The sequence below is a fragment of the Cygnus olor genome, chromosome 3 (genome assembly GCF_009769625.2).
Source record: "Cygnus olor isolate bCygOlo1 chromosome 3, bCygOlo1.pri.v2, whole genome shotgun sequence".
Classification (NCBI taxonomy): domain Eukaryota; kingdom Metazoa; phylum Chordata; class Aves; order Anseriformes; family Anatidae; genus Cygnus; species Cygnus olor.
The window spans coordinates 101293886-101314477 of NC_049171.1; the positions used below are offsets into that span (position 1 = coordinate 101293886).

The window sequence follows — 20592 nt, forward strand, 5'->3', positions numbered from 1 at the left end:
TGTGAAGCTCTGCGTTGATTTCTTTGGCTTGTTGACTGGCAATTGGTGGGCAAGATGTTTCAGAGAAACTGCCTGTAAAAGCCAAGGAAGGAGGCTGAAGTTATGGTCAGGGTGACTTAAGAGATATGGAAGGGCAAGTGAGGGATATTGATGAGAAAGGAGGGCAGGAGGATGCTTTTCCATAGAAGTCTGGGTTTCATTTTTCTGTATCAGAACTGATTTTTCCTTATTCTACACAAATGTGAGGATGTTCAATTTTTAATATGATACTTCAAGATTAAATGTATAATGAAATACATAATGCTTTCTGGTTCTTACTGCATAGATAATGTTTTGTGCTGTGTAAGACTGAGCCTTCGATATAGATATTCTGCTACCAGAAACCTATTGCTACAATTAAAGCAAAAATTCTTCAGCAAAATACCATGCACCTGTCACATACTCTCTTGTATAGGCTTGCATTTGGTCTTAAATTAGATATGTATCTAGCAAATTATGAACCTCAGCTGAGCACCTCTTAGGGGGCAGTGGAGGATGAGTGTCCTCATTGGGGATGGGAGTGTAGGGGTGGGGAGGGTGATGGTCTTTTCCAACAGAATAATTACTCCTGAACACACCCAGCTGAGCTCTGCTAGGAGGCCTCAGCAGTGCTTATTGGTTCTGCTCTTCTAGAAAATCACCAGCTGGTGAGGAAAGAAGTTGCTTTCCCTGTTTTGATCTGAGTAGGTAGCTCTCCAAGAGTGGAAACTTAAGTTCAGGGATCTGGGAAAGATTCAAGGTAGAGTACTCACCTGTAGAGTGTTTAGACTTGGAAAAGTTGCAAGGATACAATGTCAGTCAAAGGTATTGCTTTAGCCCATGTTAAGGATCACTTATTTGTCTCCAATATCTTATTTTCTGCTGTATCTGAGATATAAATCTTTGACAAAGGTAGACCCAATGGCGCAACTTTCTTTTCCCATTAAGAAATGGATTCTATACTTGCCAATGGGATAAAATATTCATTTTGAACTCTAGATGCAAATATATCTGTAAGCCAGGATAAAACACTATCTGTCTTGATCATACAGCCAGTGTCATTCTGGGATAACACTTGCATTTGAGAACTTATATATAACGTATTTTTGTTTTACTAATCAAGCCTGTTTAGAAAGCTAGCAGGCACCTTGACTTATGGTGAAGGTCTGTCTTTTGTAGAAGTACTGACTTCAATGTTTTGCCTGCTCAGATATGTCAATGGAGCTTAATGTGGTGCTTGGGAAGTTATTTTGCCTTTTTTTTTTTTTTTTTTTTAAATGTCAAGGTGTAACTGCACACAGCTAAGAAAATGAAGGGTGGGAACAAAAGTAAAGAAGGGAGAAAATTGAAGGAACTGTGGTACTTTCATGCTGGTACAATTGCTGAGAAAATATATATATATGGGACTCCTTGGACACGGTGTGTGTGAAGTAATATGCTTCTGCCTGGGAAAAGAAACACATTGTTTACTGTTTAATACAAGCTTAAGAACACAGCTTTGATTTTTTTCGTTGTTCTTAAGTTCAAGCACATTAGAAAACTACAATTATATTGTGTATAGAGGAAAAGAAGAATACCTTGAGTTATAAGGCTTTTTGGGTTTTCTCACAAGAGAAAGCTGACTCTGACTAAGGGTCAAACTAGTATCTCACCTGAAAAATCCTTTAGTTCCCAGTAGGATGCCACTGGGAGGTTTCTCACAGGATTTCAGCAATGGGCTTGGGGCTCAGCTGGAGCACCTGTGTAGTCATCTGAATTGTGAATATGTATATACCATTAAGCATGGCCCCCCTCCCTGAACTGCATTTAATTTGGATATTTCCAAGCAGCTTATCTGCTAGCAATCTTTTAATATTCTATTTATTTATTTAATATTTTTGCTTGGGCTGCTCATATAATCAGATAAAGGTCATTAAACCAAATTTATGATTAAATAGGATGAAACCATTTATTCTCTTTACTCACCATATTAATATTATAGCTTATGCTGACTAGATTTTGATATTTCAAATGAAGTTACTATATTTTTTCAAATCATAATGATATGAGAAAGCTGTATTATCTCATTGTGAGGATTACTTGCTGCTACCTTATCTGCTGTAGCGTCTGCACATATTGGCCTTCAGATTTCCTCATGATGTTAGCTGCTAAGTGTGGATGCTCGTCTCCCATCTGGTGATTAACCTCTGCATAATTTTATTTTGCTGTTTTATTCCTTAAGTCGTTGTTCAGGATTTAAGGTACTGTTTCATATGTTAGTCAGGCATTGTGTTTTCAGCTTGTCTTGCAAACCAAAGTATCAAGTGTCTTCTTCGATTGCAGCTGGTTTGTGCTATGAGTGTCACTATATAAAACAACTGCCTTATGGTTCTGGTATGCATTAGTGGATGAGTATTCTTTCAAATATATATATATTTCACCAAAATGTTGTTGACTTGTACACCTATTTGAAAGCTAACGATAGATCTCCTGCAAGATTTTTGTTTTGGGAAGAATGTGTCTGAAGCACATACTGTATATGCCAACTTGGAAGAGGCTATCTTAATGCAGAGTGCATCTTGCCTCTGCTTTTGTTTTAAAAGCTCTGTGGTATTTGAGGGTTTTCAAAAGCAAGCTTCCGGTAGCTCAAGCTGCTACTTTTGCTAAGCTTTTTTCTCCTTTTAATTGTCTGTGACCTTGTCTTTAGAAAGGTTTAATTAGAAGCTCATAATGACCACAGCCAATTTGATGGGCTTTGTGTAAATGCAGACTGCAAAAAAGGAAGCTGAGTTCCTCAGACAGTTCCTATTGTTGCAGATAGCTGGCCAGCCGACTCCAATTTCTCTAAGATATGTAACAGACCTGAACTGATTCATGTGTGGTAAAGCTAAAGATCTAGAAGAGAAGTGATAATGTGACCAATCTACATGCAAACAAAGTCCTCTTAGAAGCACATGTGGGTGCTGAGATGGAGTCTCCTGGTGTCTGACTGATCACTGCACAGAGGCTGAATGCATCTGGTTCCAGCAGCAAATTAAAAACATGGAAAAAAAAAAAAAACAACAATGTTTTGATAGTCTAGTTGAAAGATTGCTAAGTAGTTAAGAAGCAGAAGCATAACTAGATTTTTTAAAATAATTTATCCACACTGACTTTTTATGCTGAAAATTTCTAGTAACTTAATTTACATTTCTTTATAAGAACTTTCTTGACTTCTTCCATATAAAAATGGAACAGTTTTCTCCACATTGCTGACTCCTGTCTTCACCCTTATATTTCTCCAGTTTTATCTGAGTTTCCCTTTATCTCAACAGCTGGCCTCAATTTCATCATTCAAAACTTCATTTCTCTAGGCAATCAGGCAAATGAATTGTCTTCATCCGTGTTTAAAACAAATTCATTCTAAATTAGTCTGTGCCCCTTCAGTGTTAATTTTCCATGACTATTATAGTCATTGAGCTTTATAGCATGAACACAAGCAAATATCAAGTTTGAAGGCTTTAATGTTTTTCAGTGGATTTTAAATTGTGGGCAACATCTTCAGCTGTGATTTGAGTCAGTAGGAGTCTTCAAAGCCAACAGATATGGTTTACATGGTTTGGTGAGAATAGTAATACTGTGCTGTCTTTATGCTAGTTGAAGAGCTAGTCTGTAACTATTCAAAATAAGTTTTAAATTAGGAACTTCCAAAATTCATATTATTTAAGATTCTATGATAAATTAATCAGTTGTGGAAGGAAAAAATATATTGTAGTTAAGTATTGTTTCTATGTAGTCCAAAGTTAATAGAAATTAGCTATCTTTGTCTCAGATAGTTGGCTAAATTTCTTAATATTTATTACAGTATTAAACTTCTAAACATAAAATGCACTAAAGAATTGTGTGGTTGATTCAGAGAACAAGGTAATCTCATACAGGTATAGGGTTTTAGAACATAGATATGATTAAAATATACCTCTGACAAATTAGTATTCATGTGAGGAAATCAAGATACAGATCTCAGAAGAGAGTCTTTCAGGACCAGACGCAGCAGCTTGGCTTCTTCCCTGGACTCTTCTCAAAAGGAACCTAATTTAGGTGGACTAAATTACCCCTCGGGAGAGCCCCTCTATCTGAACTCAGAACAAAAGGCATATAAACCTATTCATCATGTATTTAACTCTTATAACCTCACCCAACTCCGGTCACTCAGTTGAGGCTTATTCCACGGTTCTTAACATTCTCCCCTTATGAATTAGGGTACTGGTAAATACCAGTATGCTTAATATTTAAGCTCAAGTGGGAAAGGAATATATGAGCTTATTACTACAGTCCTGCACATGCATTTTTGGAAAGTTTTTGATGCTAGATGATGCAAATATTTCATTTCTTGTTCTCTGGTTCATCCTGATCCAGTTTGATTTGGTGACCTGTGTGGTACTTGTACAAAGGTAAATTGACTCAGTTAAGATACCTCAGTAAGGGAGGCAAAACAAGTATCCAAATAAAGTCATTTCCACTGAGCAGATCTGCTCATCATAAAACCTTTTGTTACTTGTTTCCCCTTGCTGGCTTTCAAAAGAGAAGTAAAAGGCTGAGAAAACATGGACTGAGTTAGTTATACAGAGATAAGCCTTATATATCAGGGCTAAATCATTTTGGCATACTATCCATGAATATTCTAGGTCCGTATTCATTTGCGGTACAGTCAATAAGCTTTCAATGTGTGCACTTTTTTCTTGGGGTAGGAGACAGTTTATATAATAAAGCTATTGCTAAGCTTGGCAGCTTCAAAAGGAAGGTTTTCAGCATCTTTGAAGTTCTCTATCACTACTGTCAGCTGTCGTTGTGGGCTAAAATATCAAACAGGTTCCAGTCAATTTTGTGTTGCTCAGTGTTTTATTCATATTTGTATAAATGTGTCCTACTTATCAAACTAGTAGTGTTTTGCATACGCTTTTTAGAGTCAGGAATATATGGCTTCATGGCCTCATATGAAACAAACACACTCAAGCCCCTGCTCCTCATGTTATTTCTGCTCTTTTTATGTGTTGCTCTCGGTGGTTTAGTTCAGGCTTGCCTGATGTATCAGTGGACACCCTCAGGAACTTTACATGGCAGGGAGAAGAATCACAGTTCTTGACTACAAGAGATTGACATGTTGGTTATGAACACTGAAGACTAGCAGGCACTTTCTACAAACAATTCTTTAAAGAAAATGCTCAAAATAAAAAGACTGGGAGTTAGTGAATGGAACAGGGAGAAGACAAGGCACTGTATCTTGTTAGTTCCTTTTTTATTTTGTCTGTCTACAAGGAGGTTTCATCCTCTTTCAAATATGAAGGAGCACAGGAGCACTGGCAAAAGTAAATGCCTCTTTCCAGAGGCTAAGGAGAGAGAGGCCAGGCCTGATACTGGGAGAAGTGTATGACAAAATGTGTTATCGGTTTTGGGGGGAGCAGGCACTTCACTCCAGTACACTTCTATTTATTCTTTCTGTAAGCAGGTGCCCAGAAAACATTATCAATCCACTTTATGGAAGTGGGTTCCACTTCAGCATTATACAGCAGGAATAAATTTCAAACTGAAGTTTTCTGTGCAGGAACAGTATCTCCTATAGGTCAGCACATGGAAGGTGAGAAGAGTCATACATATTAGACTAAAAAAAAAGCTGAAGCTTCCATCAGCAGCTGATTCTGGTCTTAGTTGTTTGGCCATTTCTGCCTTCAGTGGCTATTGCACTAATTTGTGAATCTGTCAAGAGAAAGAACACATCTCTGACTGTACATGCAATTTTACTTTGACACTAAACATGACAGTTCAGTAGTTGAAATAAGAAAAATCAAACAACTCCTCTGCTGGGTTGTCTATGTTGTCCTGATTTGTGTGAACTGGAGGTACTGTGTCAATATCGTGGACTGCTTCCTGAAACCTTTAAGACTTGAATCAGCTCCCCAGATTCCACATTGTTTTAAGATTTCTGAGCTCAAACATATCTTCTTGGATCATGACTTCTGAATCAAAATGTCTATAGAAATGCTACAGCTATTGATGTCAATTTTATGTTCTCCTGTTCTTCTGAGCAAGAATTTTGACAGATTTTCAGCCTCATATAAATAACTTGATTGAAGATGGGACACATCTGTAATACTGAACCATGAATGGCAGTTGTTTCAGGCCAAAATTTCTTTTTTTGGGGGGGGATATCCAGGCAAACAGCACCATGTTGTGTAAAATAAACTGATTATGACAAATTTTAACTATAAACTTTATTTTATTATGCAAGTTATATTGGATTGGTACTATATTTTCTTAGATCTGTACAGCAAGTTAATGACACATTTCATGATGGGAAATGTGATTTCAAAATGATCTTGCCAGAACTGTAAGAGGTGTGGCCTTAGACTGTCCTATAGTTAGCAGCGACCATTAGAAGAACAATCTAATGCTCTGCGCATGATGGCAGTGAAGTCTTACTTTTGCTAGACATTGGGTGAACTCTAGTAGTTACTCATGCTTTTGCTAATAACTAAATATGTCTTTCTGTATTACCAACACTTTTCTTTGCATTCACCAAAAAGGAGGAAAAAAGTGTTTTAAAATAGCTTTACATCTTTGTTTTTGGTCGAAAATATAAGTTCGAAATAATTGTACCTGGAACCAAGCTGGTTCAAAAGGATTAAAAACTGCCAACAAACTTTGATTAAGTTTCTCCTAAGTTAATTTATTCACTTCTTTTTTTTAAAGAGTAAAAATCCCAGAACACTAGTAATGATGAGATGTAGATGATCCACTGTATACTGACAAATAATGAACTGTCAAAGGTAAGAAGTCCCCAACATGTCATCTCTTCATTTGAACCTCAATGTCACTTACTGTCTCTCCTGAAAATTTAGTAAGCCTCAACAGAAGACCAAAGTTCAGTCCTTGCAGGGTGGCTGGCAAGATCAGAGCTGCAGCTAGGACAGATCTTTGCGAACAAGCTTATAAACTGAACTGTATCTAAAAAGTATACATAATAGATTATTTAAATACAATTTAATATTATCTCTAGCTGAAGCTAGAAATGAATATCAGCAGTTATTTGTCATTCATAATAGCAGAATTCTAGGGTGGACTACTGAAGTCATTATGTTTTGCTTTCTTCTAAATACAGTGCCTTATGCATGAGTATTCTGAAGGACTTGTTAATTTTTCTAGCTCTGGCAACACTGAATTGATATGCTGAGAGCTGGACAAACTTCAAAATAAAATCATTTTAAAAACTGAATCATTTTAATTGTTTAAAAATTCTGTGGCATAGGAAAGTGTCAAAAGGCTGAATGTACAGGAAAATGCTTAGAAAAAAAACAAGGAAGCATGTATCAGTCATGTTTATAGGGCTGAGTTAATTTTTAGCAAGTCTTAAACTTTAAAGTGGATGCTTCTGTTTCTTGTTCAAGAATTAGTTCTCAGCAAATTTGTAAAGATTAATTGAAAAAAAATTGCATTCTTCTGTAAATTAATTTCATCAGAAGCAGGGTATATGCAAAGGAATTTTGGATTCTATTTTAGTCACTGGGAAGTGAATTGAACACTTTAAGTACGCAGATGATTGATTAATAATCATTTTGACCCTGACTGTAGTACAATGCTACTTTCTCATTTATTCTGTTATATTTATGTTATGCAGCTATAATGCTGGTATCTTTAGTGTTACTTGGTAAAATTTATAAAAGTTAACATTAATTGTGTTGAAGATAATGATAAATACTTCTCTTTATCCTAAATATTCAAATGCTGAAAGGCACAGTGACGTTTGTGTGGTCTTTGTCAAGGTGTCCTTGAATGAGAGGATTTAAGCCTCAACGCTGTTGCTTGGGCCCAAGCCAAGTCATGTGTCCTCATTGGTCTTGAGGCTTTTCCTGTGAATTCAGCTGTCACTTTCCTTTGCAGTCTGTCATAATGGGATGAGACTTCTCTGTCCAGTCCCTGTCTAAGACTACAGATGTGTAGCTGAGGCTATAGAAACCCCTAGCTATTTAGCACCTCTCACTTGAGACTGATGTTTTTCATTGCTCTGGGACCAATTCTGCAAGAAAAATGTATAAAATTTATAAAAATTGAATTAATCTAATGAGCTTGATTAAAATATATACATATATTTAATAAAAATTATGTGCAAAGTGCAAGGGATCATTGATTGTTATTTAAACCTTCTCTATAAGCGTTGGCTTCATTGGTTCAGCTATTTTGATACAACTAAAGCAGTACTTTGCTCAGTCTTCAGATGCATCGGTTTGAGCATATTGGTGTACATACAGTTTATTCCATTTCCCTTTAGGAAACTAGGATATTATCATTTACCTTTCCTCAGACTTCAAGGAGTACTAAATTGGACTGAGGCTGTACCAAATTGTTTGCATTTTTTGCATACTCCTGAAAATTACACTGGCACTTCTGCATATTCATTAGGATGATCGTGACAATAGTGATAATGGTGTTAAGTAGTTCTGAGTCCCACAAAACAAATGGAACACTTTTGCCTTTTTTTCCTCTTTTTCTCCTGTTTCCTACTGATGTCCTATTTCTCTTACGCACTCACTCTGTCCCTGTTCCTCTGTCTTCTGATGTATCTGTTAAGGTCCTGGACATCATGTGCTATGTCTTGTCAAGGAGATGTGTGTAATTACAGATGGGCTGGGTATTGCTGAAAAATGTATCGTAACTGACTTCTGTCTCCTTCTCCAACAGCAGTATAACAAATTTTGTTATCGTGCTTTGACTTAGCTACTAATTTTTAGTGGCCTGTAGAAGCTTAAAACTCTCTGAGGCCTCTTTCCTTCTACAGCTCCTGGGAAGGACAAAGACAGGAGGAAGCATAATGTCCTAAAAATCGTGCCTTAGTCTGTGAAACTGGTTCAAAAATTATTACTAATTCTGGCCTTGGAAGGAGACTTTAAAAATCAAAAAAATACAGAATTTGGGATGTTTCCTTGAGGCAGACTGAGACTATTTAAAAGCTTGCTGTGGTTAGAATGGGTGATCATCTTTGTAATACCATTCTACCCAATTTTGGCACTCACTTGACTCCTTGGTGAGTGGATTCAATCTGCTAAATCTTCTGGGTGGAGTGGGACTGCCCATTTGGGCAGCAGTGAACTGTTAGATTGGCTCTGCTGCAACATCTAGCTGTACCTTCTCTTTCTGACTGTACTAACATACTTCCTGTGCTGTGTCCTTATCTCCCACTGGACTTGCTTATCATGTTTTCTAGATTTGCGTTTATGATTAAATTAAAATGAGGTTAAATCAACCTGTCCTCTAAGAGCTACTCCACTGACAGCTCTGTGGAGAAAACCAAAAGTACTTCTACAGTCACCATTGTACTTCTCTTACTGTGCTTTAGTACTGTGTTTTAGAGGACTTCCTAGTCTTTCTCCTTCAGATCATATTCACCAGTGGATATGCAAATCCATGGTTCATTGCTGTGACTATTGGATTGTATTTTCCTGTTATTGATACCATTTTTATTTTAGCTGATTATATAGGAAAGTTTTATAAAGATATATGTTCTTGCTATTACTTTGTTTTGCCGCAGGATATTAATTATTGACTGGCCTCCATCATTTCTGGGCTGAGTCTGTTGGAGGATACAGCTATCATAAAGTTTTTTGGCTTTTAACAGTTGATCTTTTTGTTAAGTAAATCTAGTCTGAGCTACTAAATCAAGTATTTTCTTGAACTTCAGGAAAAAGATGGATTTGATAGGTTAAGTCAGAAATTTTTCTGCACTTTGTAATTCTTTGTTATTTTGTGTTTTCCTGCACTTCTTATAGTGCTTTGCTAAACTGAATATCCATCTTCTCAACTTGCAGATAAGGAAACTAAAACACAGACATGCACAGTTACTTCTGAGATCTGATTAGAATTTGTATTTTCTCACTGTTTTCTTTCTTCTTCAGATAGCTTCCCTTAATCTAACATCTGAATTTTATTATGAGAAGGATGTCCATTTATTTGTTTTAAACTAGCCTATACTTACCCTACAATTCTATAGAAGCACATAATCCTACAGTGGATGCTAATGCTCCTCAGAATTTACAGTATAGAGTGAGTGCACGGAATTACTTGATGCAACAATGTGTATGCTGTTACAGCAGAAGTAATACCTGTGGATGATAACTGGGAATAATGAACAGTTGAGAGTTAAGATGATGAATAATGTTAATGTGCTTCACTTACAAGTGGAAATGTAACGAGTTTAACTCAGTGGCTCTAGGGAGACCACTGTCTCTTTAAATGCAACACACTTTTAAAATGATTCTTGAAGTAAAGTGCCAGGAGCACAGGAATTGCTACTTTAAAGAAAAGCATGTGGCTTCTACAGGCACTGAATGCATTTGAAAGATGGCACATATAAAACAGGGAAACTTAGGAGCAAAATCGCACTGACGGTTCAGTTCTTGCTCCATGTTGATTTGAAGTGGAGAGGGGACCTGAAGTCAGCTGAACTATGTTCCCAAGGCAGCCCTGAGCTTTCAGTGCTTGGGGAGCAAGTCGGATTTGATTGCTGAAAATCGTTCAAAGGGAAAACTTGCTTGAGAAGTCAATATTGCAGTGTGCTGGCACAGGTGAGCTGTAATGGGCTAGGAGGAAGGGAAGAAAACAGGCCTATGACCAACATGGTTGTTTCTTAGTTCCTCCCAGAGGGGAGCACGTGGGGAGACAGGGCAGATCCTCCCATGTGTCCATTGCTCTTTCTGGTCATCACGGGTCTCGCTGGTGCAGCAGGAAGGGTTTAATTGCTGCTCCCACATGAGGAGATCTTGAATGTGTCCTGTATAGGCAAGAGGGGCTGTGTAACTCTACCCTGTAGCTGGTGAAGGCTCTAACCTGCCCTTACTAGGTCTACTTCCCCAGCCACAAGGCAAAGCACAGCAATAACTGTCACAGCTCTGGAGTTTTTCTTCCATGTCTATCCCTTAAGACTTACAGAAGATGGAGAGCACTTGAGGGCTTACCACAGAACTATTAATCTGAGGCAATTTCAGGGTGCAAAATCCCAGGGAAGGGAAGCTGATTAAGGAAACACGGAAAACAAAAGGTGGGGGAACTGGTGAGGACAGTGTGATGTGAAGAGAGGTATGTGTAGAAAAGCAGAAGACCCTAATGGGAAATAAGGGTTCTGAGGGCAGAAGATAAAAGTTTGAAGGATTTGATGCTGGTAGAAGAGCTGATCTGAATAGAAAGGGGTAAGATCCTTACAGAAGCAAATAGGATGAAAATGGCTGGGTAAGAAGCATATCCTTGGGTATGATAAATAAGTGAATTTACTGTAGTGCTTGAAAGATGCAGCAGGAGGGGCTGTGAAGTGAGTTTGGAAGCTGAAGGAGAAAAAGAATCATAGTATCACAGAATGGTTTGGGTTGGAGGGGACCTTAAAGACCATCTGGTTCCAAAGCCCCTGCCATGGCTGCCCAAAGCCCCATCCAACCTCGCCTTGAACACTTCCAAGGATGGGGCATCCACAGCTTCTCTGGGCAACCTGTTCAAGTGCCTCAGAACCCTCATAGAAAAGAATTTCTTCCTCGTATCTTATCTAAACCTACCTTTTTTTTTAAAAATTTAAAGCCATGACCATTTGTCCTATCACTACACTTCCTGATGAAGATTCCCTCTCCAAGTACAGGTTGTTAGGCAAAAGAGATGATAAAGCCAAGGGAAGAGTTATGAGAACTGTGAAACAGCTTTTTAGGAAGAAAAAGCAGAATTTGAACACATTCAGGGAAGAAATGATTATGCTTATACTGTACAGTGCAGTCCTCATTCTCATACCTGGTTCATCTGTCTTCAGAAAACCATGTAACTATGAAACTCTGGGACAAATCCAAATGTAAATTTCCAGTTTATCAATATGAATATGCTAACTCAGTGTCATTTTCTTTAAGAAAGCACTGGAAATCAATTTTATCATTTCTGAAAATAAAGAATTTTCAGAATAAATACATCTTTTGATGAATCTGACAGTTGAAATGGGGGCTGTCACTTCTGTCAGGTTTCAAGTGCAAGTTTCTTCATAGAATTTTTGCTGGTTGTTTGACCACTTCCCCTAATGGGAGGGAGCAGTCTGGCTGCTCTGCTGTTCCCTGGAGGCTGTGCTGAAGACGTTGACTGTAACTGAGCCCAAACAGCGAGAAGGGGAGGAAGTGCAGAGCTAGAATGGAATGAAAATTTGGCAGAAGATGTGGAATCATGTTTTGCTGAAGGAAGGCTTGGGGCAAGAGATGTGAGAGTTGAATGCTCAAGGTTGAGCAGTATGCTTGTTGCTTAATGATAAGGGCAGAAGAGGATAGAAGGGGCTGCCTGGTAAAGCAGCTATGGAATAAAGAATTAAAGAAGGTTTAAAGGAAAATGAAGGATAGGAGCAGTGATTTGACTGAAAGTCTTCAGAAGGTGTTGATAATCAGTTGATGAAAACAAAATTGATTAGGTACAGATGATGTAATGAAAGGGTTGGAGGCCAGAGGATGGATTAGAAAATGTGTAGAGAACAGGCATCAGGGAAGAAGGTATTATGTAGACATTACCTGTGCTTGAAAACAGTAGAAAGGCATATGGTGGCTTGAGTGGGGAAAAGCTGTGGAGGAAACAAAATTGGTTTACAGAAGTAGGTAACTGGCTGATTTGGGGAACAGGGCAAAGGTTACAGTAGGGCAGTGAATTGCTTGGAGATGCTTTTAAAAATGGGAGAAGGGTTGTGGGGAATACATGGTTGGATGTTCAGTAGTGGAGGATTAATGGATTTGGGAGGGTCCACAAAATAGTTATTGTAAAAGGATGTATTTTCTGATGAGTCTGAGAAAAAGTGAGTGTTGTACGATCCCAGAATCACTGTTAGTGAATAATTAAAATGTAAATATTTACTGTATGTTGGGATAGAAGGAATTTGTGGGGAGAAGAAAGGTCAATTATTAGATCCCAAGTGCTTCAGCTGTATAGGATGGCCCTTCGTGCTTGGGCAGTCCATTGCGGTCATACAAAAGAACGTATCTGTAAAGCAGTCCTTGCAGAGGTTTCCTTTCACTGGATTTACTGTGTGGAGATGCACAGTCTAGCTGATTATTTTCAAGAGAAAGAAGCCTGTAAAACTTGTTGCCTAGAAGATTACTTTATTTCTGCTGTTCTAGTAACAAAGAAAGTTTTGGTGCTAAAATAAGCTATGTGATGTACTGTACTTCTAAAGCTGTTAAAAGGCTCTTAACAGCTCTATAAAATACTTGCCACCTCCTCCTGTGCTTTCAGAAAATTTTACTCTAATATTTATTTCACTGGCTTATACAGAATTTCCTCCCCTTTAAAACATAAGTTGTTAATTATTTCTGGATTGTTATGATCAACTCCCCTCCAGCTATTAAAATGTACTTGTACTGTAGTTTTATTATTACTTGTAAAATATTGGAAAAAATAATTTTGCTAGACAGTTAAATTTGAAATAAATATTGACTTGGCTATGCAAATGGATCTTTTATGTTAATTTCCTGCAAATATTCAAATGGTATAGTTTTATGAGAAAAAGCACTCATAAAAACTAATCTTTATGAATATTCACTGAAAGTGAATTTTGAATTGTATGGTTGAGCCTAATCTTTGAAAGTCGTGCTGTGTGGGTTAGTCTACATAGGTCACTTCACAAAATACCCAAAACAGTAACAGGTGACTGGTCAACACTGCACACATGCAAGAGAATATTGGTATAAAGTATTTGCAAAAATGAAACAGTCCTTGGATATACCAAAAAATTCTTCAGTTTTTCAAAACATTTATCAGCAGAAGGCAAAACTTATTGCGATTAGTTGTCATGACTTTGATCCCTACTAATTAAAATATTATTCAAAAGGGATTGTGAAAGGGAAGACCTCTTAGTGGCCTTCCTGTACCTGAAGGGGGTCCACAGGAGAGATGGTGAGGGACTTAGATCAGACATTAGGAGGAAACTCTTGAAACTCTTCATTCAGTTCTTTACTGTGAAGATGGTGAGGCACTGGAACAGGTTGCCCAGAGAAATTATAGATGCCCCATCCCTGGAAGTGTTCAAGACCAAGCTGGATGGGGCTTTGGGCAACCTGATATACTGGGAAGTTTCCCTGTCCGTGGCAGGGGGGTTGAAACTAAACTTTAAGGTCCCTTTCAACCCCAAACCATTCAATGATTTTATTACTACATTGTTTTCCATCCTTTCCAGTCTTCCCTCCTTTACTTTGTGTTCTAAAATATCTGTTTTATTATTGATGTGCAAATGTTCTTTCCATTATATCATGGCAGACTAAGATGTTAATGTGGTACTTCATGTGCTGTGGTGTTGCACCATGCCTCAGACAAGTGTCTTCCTTCCTCCCCCCCCACATTTCTTTTGTGGTGACCAATGTGGTTTTTTAATATATATCTGAATATCTTAGGTAAGATAACTTTGACCGGAGGACTATGATATTTAATGATGACCAAAACATGAAAACTCGACAAAGTTACTTTATTAGGAATTCCTATTTCTCTTTTGACTTTAGGAAAAAGACCTGTATTAACACAGATGTTCCAGGAATGATTGAGGAACCTCCTTGATGTAGGAGGAAGGACTTGTTAAAATACATTAGGAGTTAAGACAGGAACATTTCTTATCAGTTGTTTATGTTGCTGAAGAGTTTTGACACTGTAGTTTCCAGAAGTCTAAACATACTAAGGTGATTATATACTGGAGGCTATTTCAATGAAATGGTCAGGAAAGATACTAGTCACGTAGAAGCTCATACAACTCCTATAATAAAAATAAAACTTAGAGGTGCTATGGGGCTGTATTAGTTGGAGCTTCTTTGTCCAGAAATACATATGAACAACCTATTGCAGCTCATGCTTAGCTTATTGATGACAGCTTTGCATTTCTTTGCTTTGCATAGCCATACCAAAGAGAAATGAGGTTTATGTCAGTGTCTGAAGGTCCTGACAACGTATCTTCTTTATGCTTGCTTTGAAGAAAACTATTACTGTAACCACACTGGGTGTTTTGAAGTCCCTACACAAAAGGTTGGTGTAGGCACATCCCATGCACCTTTGGATCTTAATGCAGCTCCTAGTAGTTTAATGCAGGCTGTGCACCTAGCATGGGTAGGACAAAGTGCTGAAACTCATCAGAGCTGTAACATCACAGAAGGTTGCGAAGGTTGGTGGTGTTTTAAATGCTGGTAAAATGGTATGAATTCACTGAAATACAGGCTTATGCCCTTAGCCAACCCTAAAAGCAGAGAAAAGAGGGAAGAGATGACAGACTTATTGCTTTCTCTGAAGGGCTGAACTCAACAAATGGGGCACCCTGCCTCAGGCTGCCAGCACCCTGAGGAGGCGGCTCGCTGCCAACGGCTGTGTTAAATATTTCATAGTGGCAGTGCCGCGGCTTCCCGAGAGCTTTTTTTTTTTTTTTAAGCCCTGGGGGAGGGCTGTGTGTGTGTAACAGCTGAGAGTCGGGCGGGGGGAGCAAGGAGCCCGGGTGCTGGTGCCTCAGAGGGCGGTAGGTGCTGGGCGGGGAGGCCGTGGCGCTGCTGAGGCAGCCGCTGCGCTGTTCTCCTCGCCTCTCCCTCTGGGTACGGTAAATAACGGGAAATCCACTTATTTATGGGCAGCCGGGGTGCCTGTCGGTGGATGTCAGGGCAGGTGTCTGCCACTAGACCCTCACGGGACAGATGGGGAGCGCGGCGTTAAGAGGCTTTGCGGAGGGCTGAGCAGGGTGCTGGGCGTGCGGTGGGCTGGGTGGCGTGGCGGGGCGCAGGCGGGCTCGGGTGCTGGAGGAGCGGTGACCCTAAAATAGCGCTGAGCGGGATGAGGCCGAGCAGCTTACAGCTAGCAGTGTAAAGCTGAGGTAAGCGCTGGGGGGTTTAAACGTGAAATTCTGTGAACTGGCTTGAAACTATGAGCAAAGACGTTCAAGTGTGCCTGGCTCGCATGCTGGGGTTTCATGCAGTGCTTGGCACTCATCGCCTTAAGGTACAAAGCTGTGTGTCTGCTTTGTGTACTACAGTGGATCTGGATTAAATAGCGTGTGGCCGTGAACCTGTGCGGCCTCGAGCAGGCCAAGGCCACTTCACCTCATTTAGAGAGCTAGCCAGGGCATGCAGGTTGGTCTGCTGACTGAATGTTGAAGGAAGTATTCAGGTCTTTTAAGTTCCTAGTGGGGTATCGCTTCTGTTGGTGAGAAACATCACATTCTTCCTACAGACAGTGTCTGTTTTCTGTGGTTTGCAGATTCTAGCTGTCATCCATGTGCATTTTGCTGGCCAGAAGACATAGATGTCCCCTGCGACCGAGTCCTTGCATTGGTGTTTTGGAGATGAAACGCTACATAAACTCTTAAAGTATACCACCTGAGGACATTGCTACCGACATGGACATCATTATTTATTTACAGATGCTTTAATCAGGAGGAGCTTTTTTGTAAACATGAATTGCTGGGCTCTTTCCTTGAGGTGTCGTGTCTTGTTTCATGCTATTGAAACATTAATCTTAATTTATTATGACTCCTTTGTGTTGGTCAGCTCTCAGGGACATTTCCCTAGACTTGAAAATGTGGGAGCTTTCAAGAACGTGTCAGTTGTGCCAACTCAAGCCACCTGTGGGCTGCCAGACCGAAGTACTTTTTGTCATAGCTCAGTAGCTGTTGAAAGTATTATGTCTTGCACCCAGAGGTTTTGTGTTCAAGAATGCCCGTACAGGTCATCACCTTCTTCCTACAAACTGCTTCTTCCTGAAGGCCTTGGTACCTGTGTCACAGAGGACAAAAAGGACTTGCATCCGGGGTCCTTCAGCAATGCTTCAAGTTTTATTTTTCATAATCACAAGGATTGTTTCTCTACTCCCCGTTTACTGAGGCTGACAGCTTCATTTACGTTAACTGTATGGTTGAAACCTGAGCAAGAAGGTGTAATGTAAGTAGTACTGAAGGTGTTTACTTTCCTGGTGCTCTTAAAAAAATTGATCATTGCAGTCACGATCATTATTAGCAAGCTATTTAAAATTTTAAAAAGGTACAGTGAGAAACTATGACGTTTTAAAGCTGTATTTAGGTTGGAGTCTTTGCAAATGTCAGGATGAGTAGGCTTGGTTTCAGTAGCGTTGACTCAGATGGTAGTGCCATTGCTTGCAGTGGGAACTATTTACATATAACACACATGGCTTTTCTTAAAAATCTGAATTTGTATTTCTAGTTCACATTTGTTCTTCTACAAGCTGCTAGAAAAATGTCGGGGATGTTGCTTCTTTCAAGATGGAAAAAAATAACCTAAAAATTTAGGAATCTCCCAGTGCAATTTTACTTCATAAAAAATGAGGAAAAACCCCAGATGAAGTTCATTCCCAAAATGAATATTTTAGAGCTATAGATGACTGACCATCTTTTTTTTTTTTTTTTCTGGAAGACCTGGGCAATCTTGACTGAATTAGCGATCATATTACTACTTTAGCAGTTCGAGTAGTGGAATCTTTTGTTAATGAAGTTTCACTAGGTGTTCCCTCTCGTGTGCCTACAGGTCACGTTTCTAGCAAATATGACAGTTGGAGTGGTCTTTCAGCTTGACTGGGCCTTACTATAATGAAGAACTTGGATTTTTGGAAAACTGCATTACAGATCCTGCAAAAAAAAGTTCCATCTATTGTAAAATGCAGAGCCTCCTATGCCTTGCCCTGGTTATGCAGAAACACACAAATTATAATACATTTCAGAGTATATATCAGAAATGTTTTTACACTTATTCTTTTAACTTACCCTAGAATTAAAATAATGATGTTCTCTGTGTAGCGTTTTGGTGCTTATTTTGCATGCTAAGCTGTCTAAGGGTGTGAAAATCATCAGAAACAATAGAAATGTGTGAAATTAATAGTCTGCTGTAATTGTGGTTATTGAGGGGAAATAAATGAGATCTGGAGGGCAAAAGTCACTTACTTCAGCTTGAGCTTTAGTTAAAGCAGCTCATATGAAGGTATGTGTAAAGCTGTCTCTGGAGCTTTGGCCTAGTATCTTTTGTAGACTGTGTTTTCTAAATGTTTGAACCTTGAACATCAGAGAGGCTGTGCCTGGGGTTGTCTTATGTCATAAGTTCATGCCTACACATATGCAGGCCTATCAGGTTCTTGTTCAGCAGAGCATATGCTTAGTTTGAAGCAGAAATGTCCTGCTAATTTCCAAGCAAGGTGTTGCAGTGATGTGTTGAGTGAGATCGGTGAAAACTCTTTTTTTCAGTGGAACAGGCTGTTCTTGCATAGATCCTGAAACAACGAAATGTATGTGCTTAGTTCCAAATGATTAAGTGCTATGCAGAAACCAGACTCTCCCAATGTCTGATTATCCGTGGACTTGTGTAAAACAGTACTCTTCTATTGCTGCTGTGTTAATAACTACACAATGTACATATTCCTGTTCAGTGGGTTTTATAGATCCCTTTAAAAGCTAAATGTTTTTATTCAATTTTTGTAATAGATTGCTTCATTCTTCTGCCTTTTGAGTTTGTCAATACTCTACAGGTAGAAATGACAATGATAGGATCCAGTCCTGAAAATTGAAGTTGGACAACAGTTATTCGAGTGGACAGGATGATATGCTGCTGTCCAGATTTTTTTTCCACTATCCACAAAAAACGCACGTTAACTTTCTTTTCTGCAAAAAAAGGGAATACAGAACTCCAGTTCTGGAGAAATTACAGAGAAACAGTAATTGCACATGAATAGTCACTGAAGCTTAGCTCAGAAGGCATCCTACAATAGAGAAGTGGTTTAACAGCAAGCTGTGATATTTTTCCTTTTATTTTACTGATATGGTGAGTCCTTCAGGTTGGTAGGAGCAGTTTGACTTGCCAGCTGTCGTGCACTTTGCAGTCCCTGTTGGGGGAGACATCCTTCCTGAATGTTGTTTGTGAGACCTTTTAGACTCCTTTATTGTATCAGAAGGACTTCACCGAACTGGGCCTTCATCTAACAGTCCTTGTGCTGCCACCACACACTGGAATGATGGGCCATAACTGGCCATTTATTTTACCTGTGGAATAGTTGAAAGTTTAACAAACTAGTTTGCTTACTGATGACCTACTCTTACATTAAGTACAGCAGACGCACATTTTTTGGACATGCCATAAAGTGCTTTTTTGTGCTGAATGTAAACTTCTGATTTACAATATCCCAGTTACCTCCTTATAAAGACTAGTATCTGCTAGGCATGTGCCCATGTAAGAGAACAGCAAGGGTTTCTGCTAGAAGTTACTGTGCTGGTTGAAGTGAGAGAGACTGATGTGAGGATTGAAAGTTTGAGTGCCGTTTAAAGGTTGTGACAATCCAGGGAGCAAATATGCATGTTTAACTGAAGATACTGAGGACTTTCTTCTTCAGTTTTATATACCAAGGTTTCTTACGTGATGCTAGGAAAGAAATTTTCATACAAAGAGAGAAGTCAGGTTGTGTTATGCATTTATGTTGGAGTGCTAATGTTTTTCCAAGAAAGACATATAGATATTTGTAGGTATGCTTTTAAGTTACCACATATTGGAGGTCTTAAAGAAAAGCAAGAGAACAGTGAGAAAACACTGACATTTGTATCTCCAGCCTTTAAAATTATTTCCCTTTAGGCAGTATGTGCAGTGAGTGAGCAAACCTATTCTTGCTGAACTGTGTTCTTTACCATGCTTCCTCTCATACTGCATGTGCTCATCAGTTAATCTAAAGGCTTGCAGTAAGCCCGTGCATGGAATTTAGCATAATATGGGAAATAGTATATGATGATAACCCTTGGAAATAAAATAGGATAAGGATATGAGTAGAAGCTTAGCATATATGAGTAGTCATTACAGGCAGCTTATATCAATTTAGTATGAGCCGGGCTAACTGAAATTTAGATGACCAGAAAATAACAGAGGTGGGAGAGAAGGGAGCTGGGACCTTCTACACACAAAAGGGCCTGGTGGAATGGCCTGACTGGGAAGTGGTCAGTAGATGTATGTTTGTTTAAATTTTATTTATGTAAAGGACTACAATTGTATCCATTATTGCATATCAATTCAGATATTTTACATTAGTAACTAGGCTGAAGGGGGATGCTGCCTTCAGATATGACATGTCCCATTTTGAACTTATGCAGATGTTCCCATTTGCTCCAGTTAATGTTTGGGAATCAGTTGTGTCTCCCTGTTAGATTCTCCCTGAAATATTCTATATAATATTTTTCCTGTTGAGAGTTGCCCAAGCAGATTTCTGTGGTTTGGTTGTTCTCTCTCCAACCCCACCATCAAGAACTACATAGTCAGGTATTGGCTCTGTGGGATTGCAGGTTAGCAGAAGTTGGAAACTTCACAAAGAACAGCGGGTTCTCTCTGTAATCGTGACTGGAATGGAAAACAGTGCTCCTAGTCAGAAGTAATGCTTATGCCTGTATAACCTACATTAGCACGGTTTTTCCCCCCCCCCCTTCCTCCTGTTTTCTGCCTCTTGATTTTCCTCTTTCAGTAGTGAATCATAATCCACATTTGTTCTTTCCAATTTTCAAAGTGGTGTACATCAAGGTCACTTGCCTTCTTAAAGTCATGACACCTTTGGGGATAAAAACAGTGTGGG

The 20592-nt window shown here is 39.0% G+C and overlaps 1 protein-coding gene across 1 annotated transcript in view; it reads left to right on the forward strand.

Annotated features, from left to right (window-relative positions):
• Positions 1 to 711: 711 nt before the first annotated feature.
• USH2A (usherin) overlaps positions 712 to 20592 on the forward strand; it is a 420079-nt gene continuing 400198 nt past the window's right edge. Inside the window, 2 exon segments of the mRNA XM_040551919.1 lie at positions 712 to 778; positions 16246 to 16925. Coding sequence (XP_040407853.1) covers positions 16441 to 16925 — 485 coding nt within the window. The 5' untranslated portion in view covers positions 712 to 778; positions 16246 to 16440.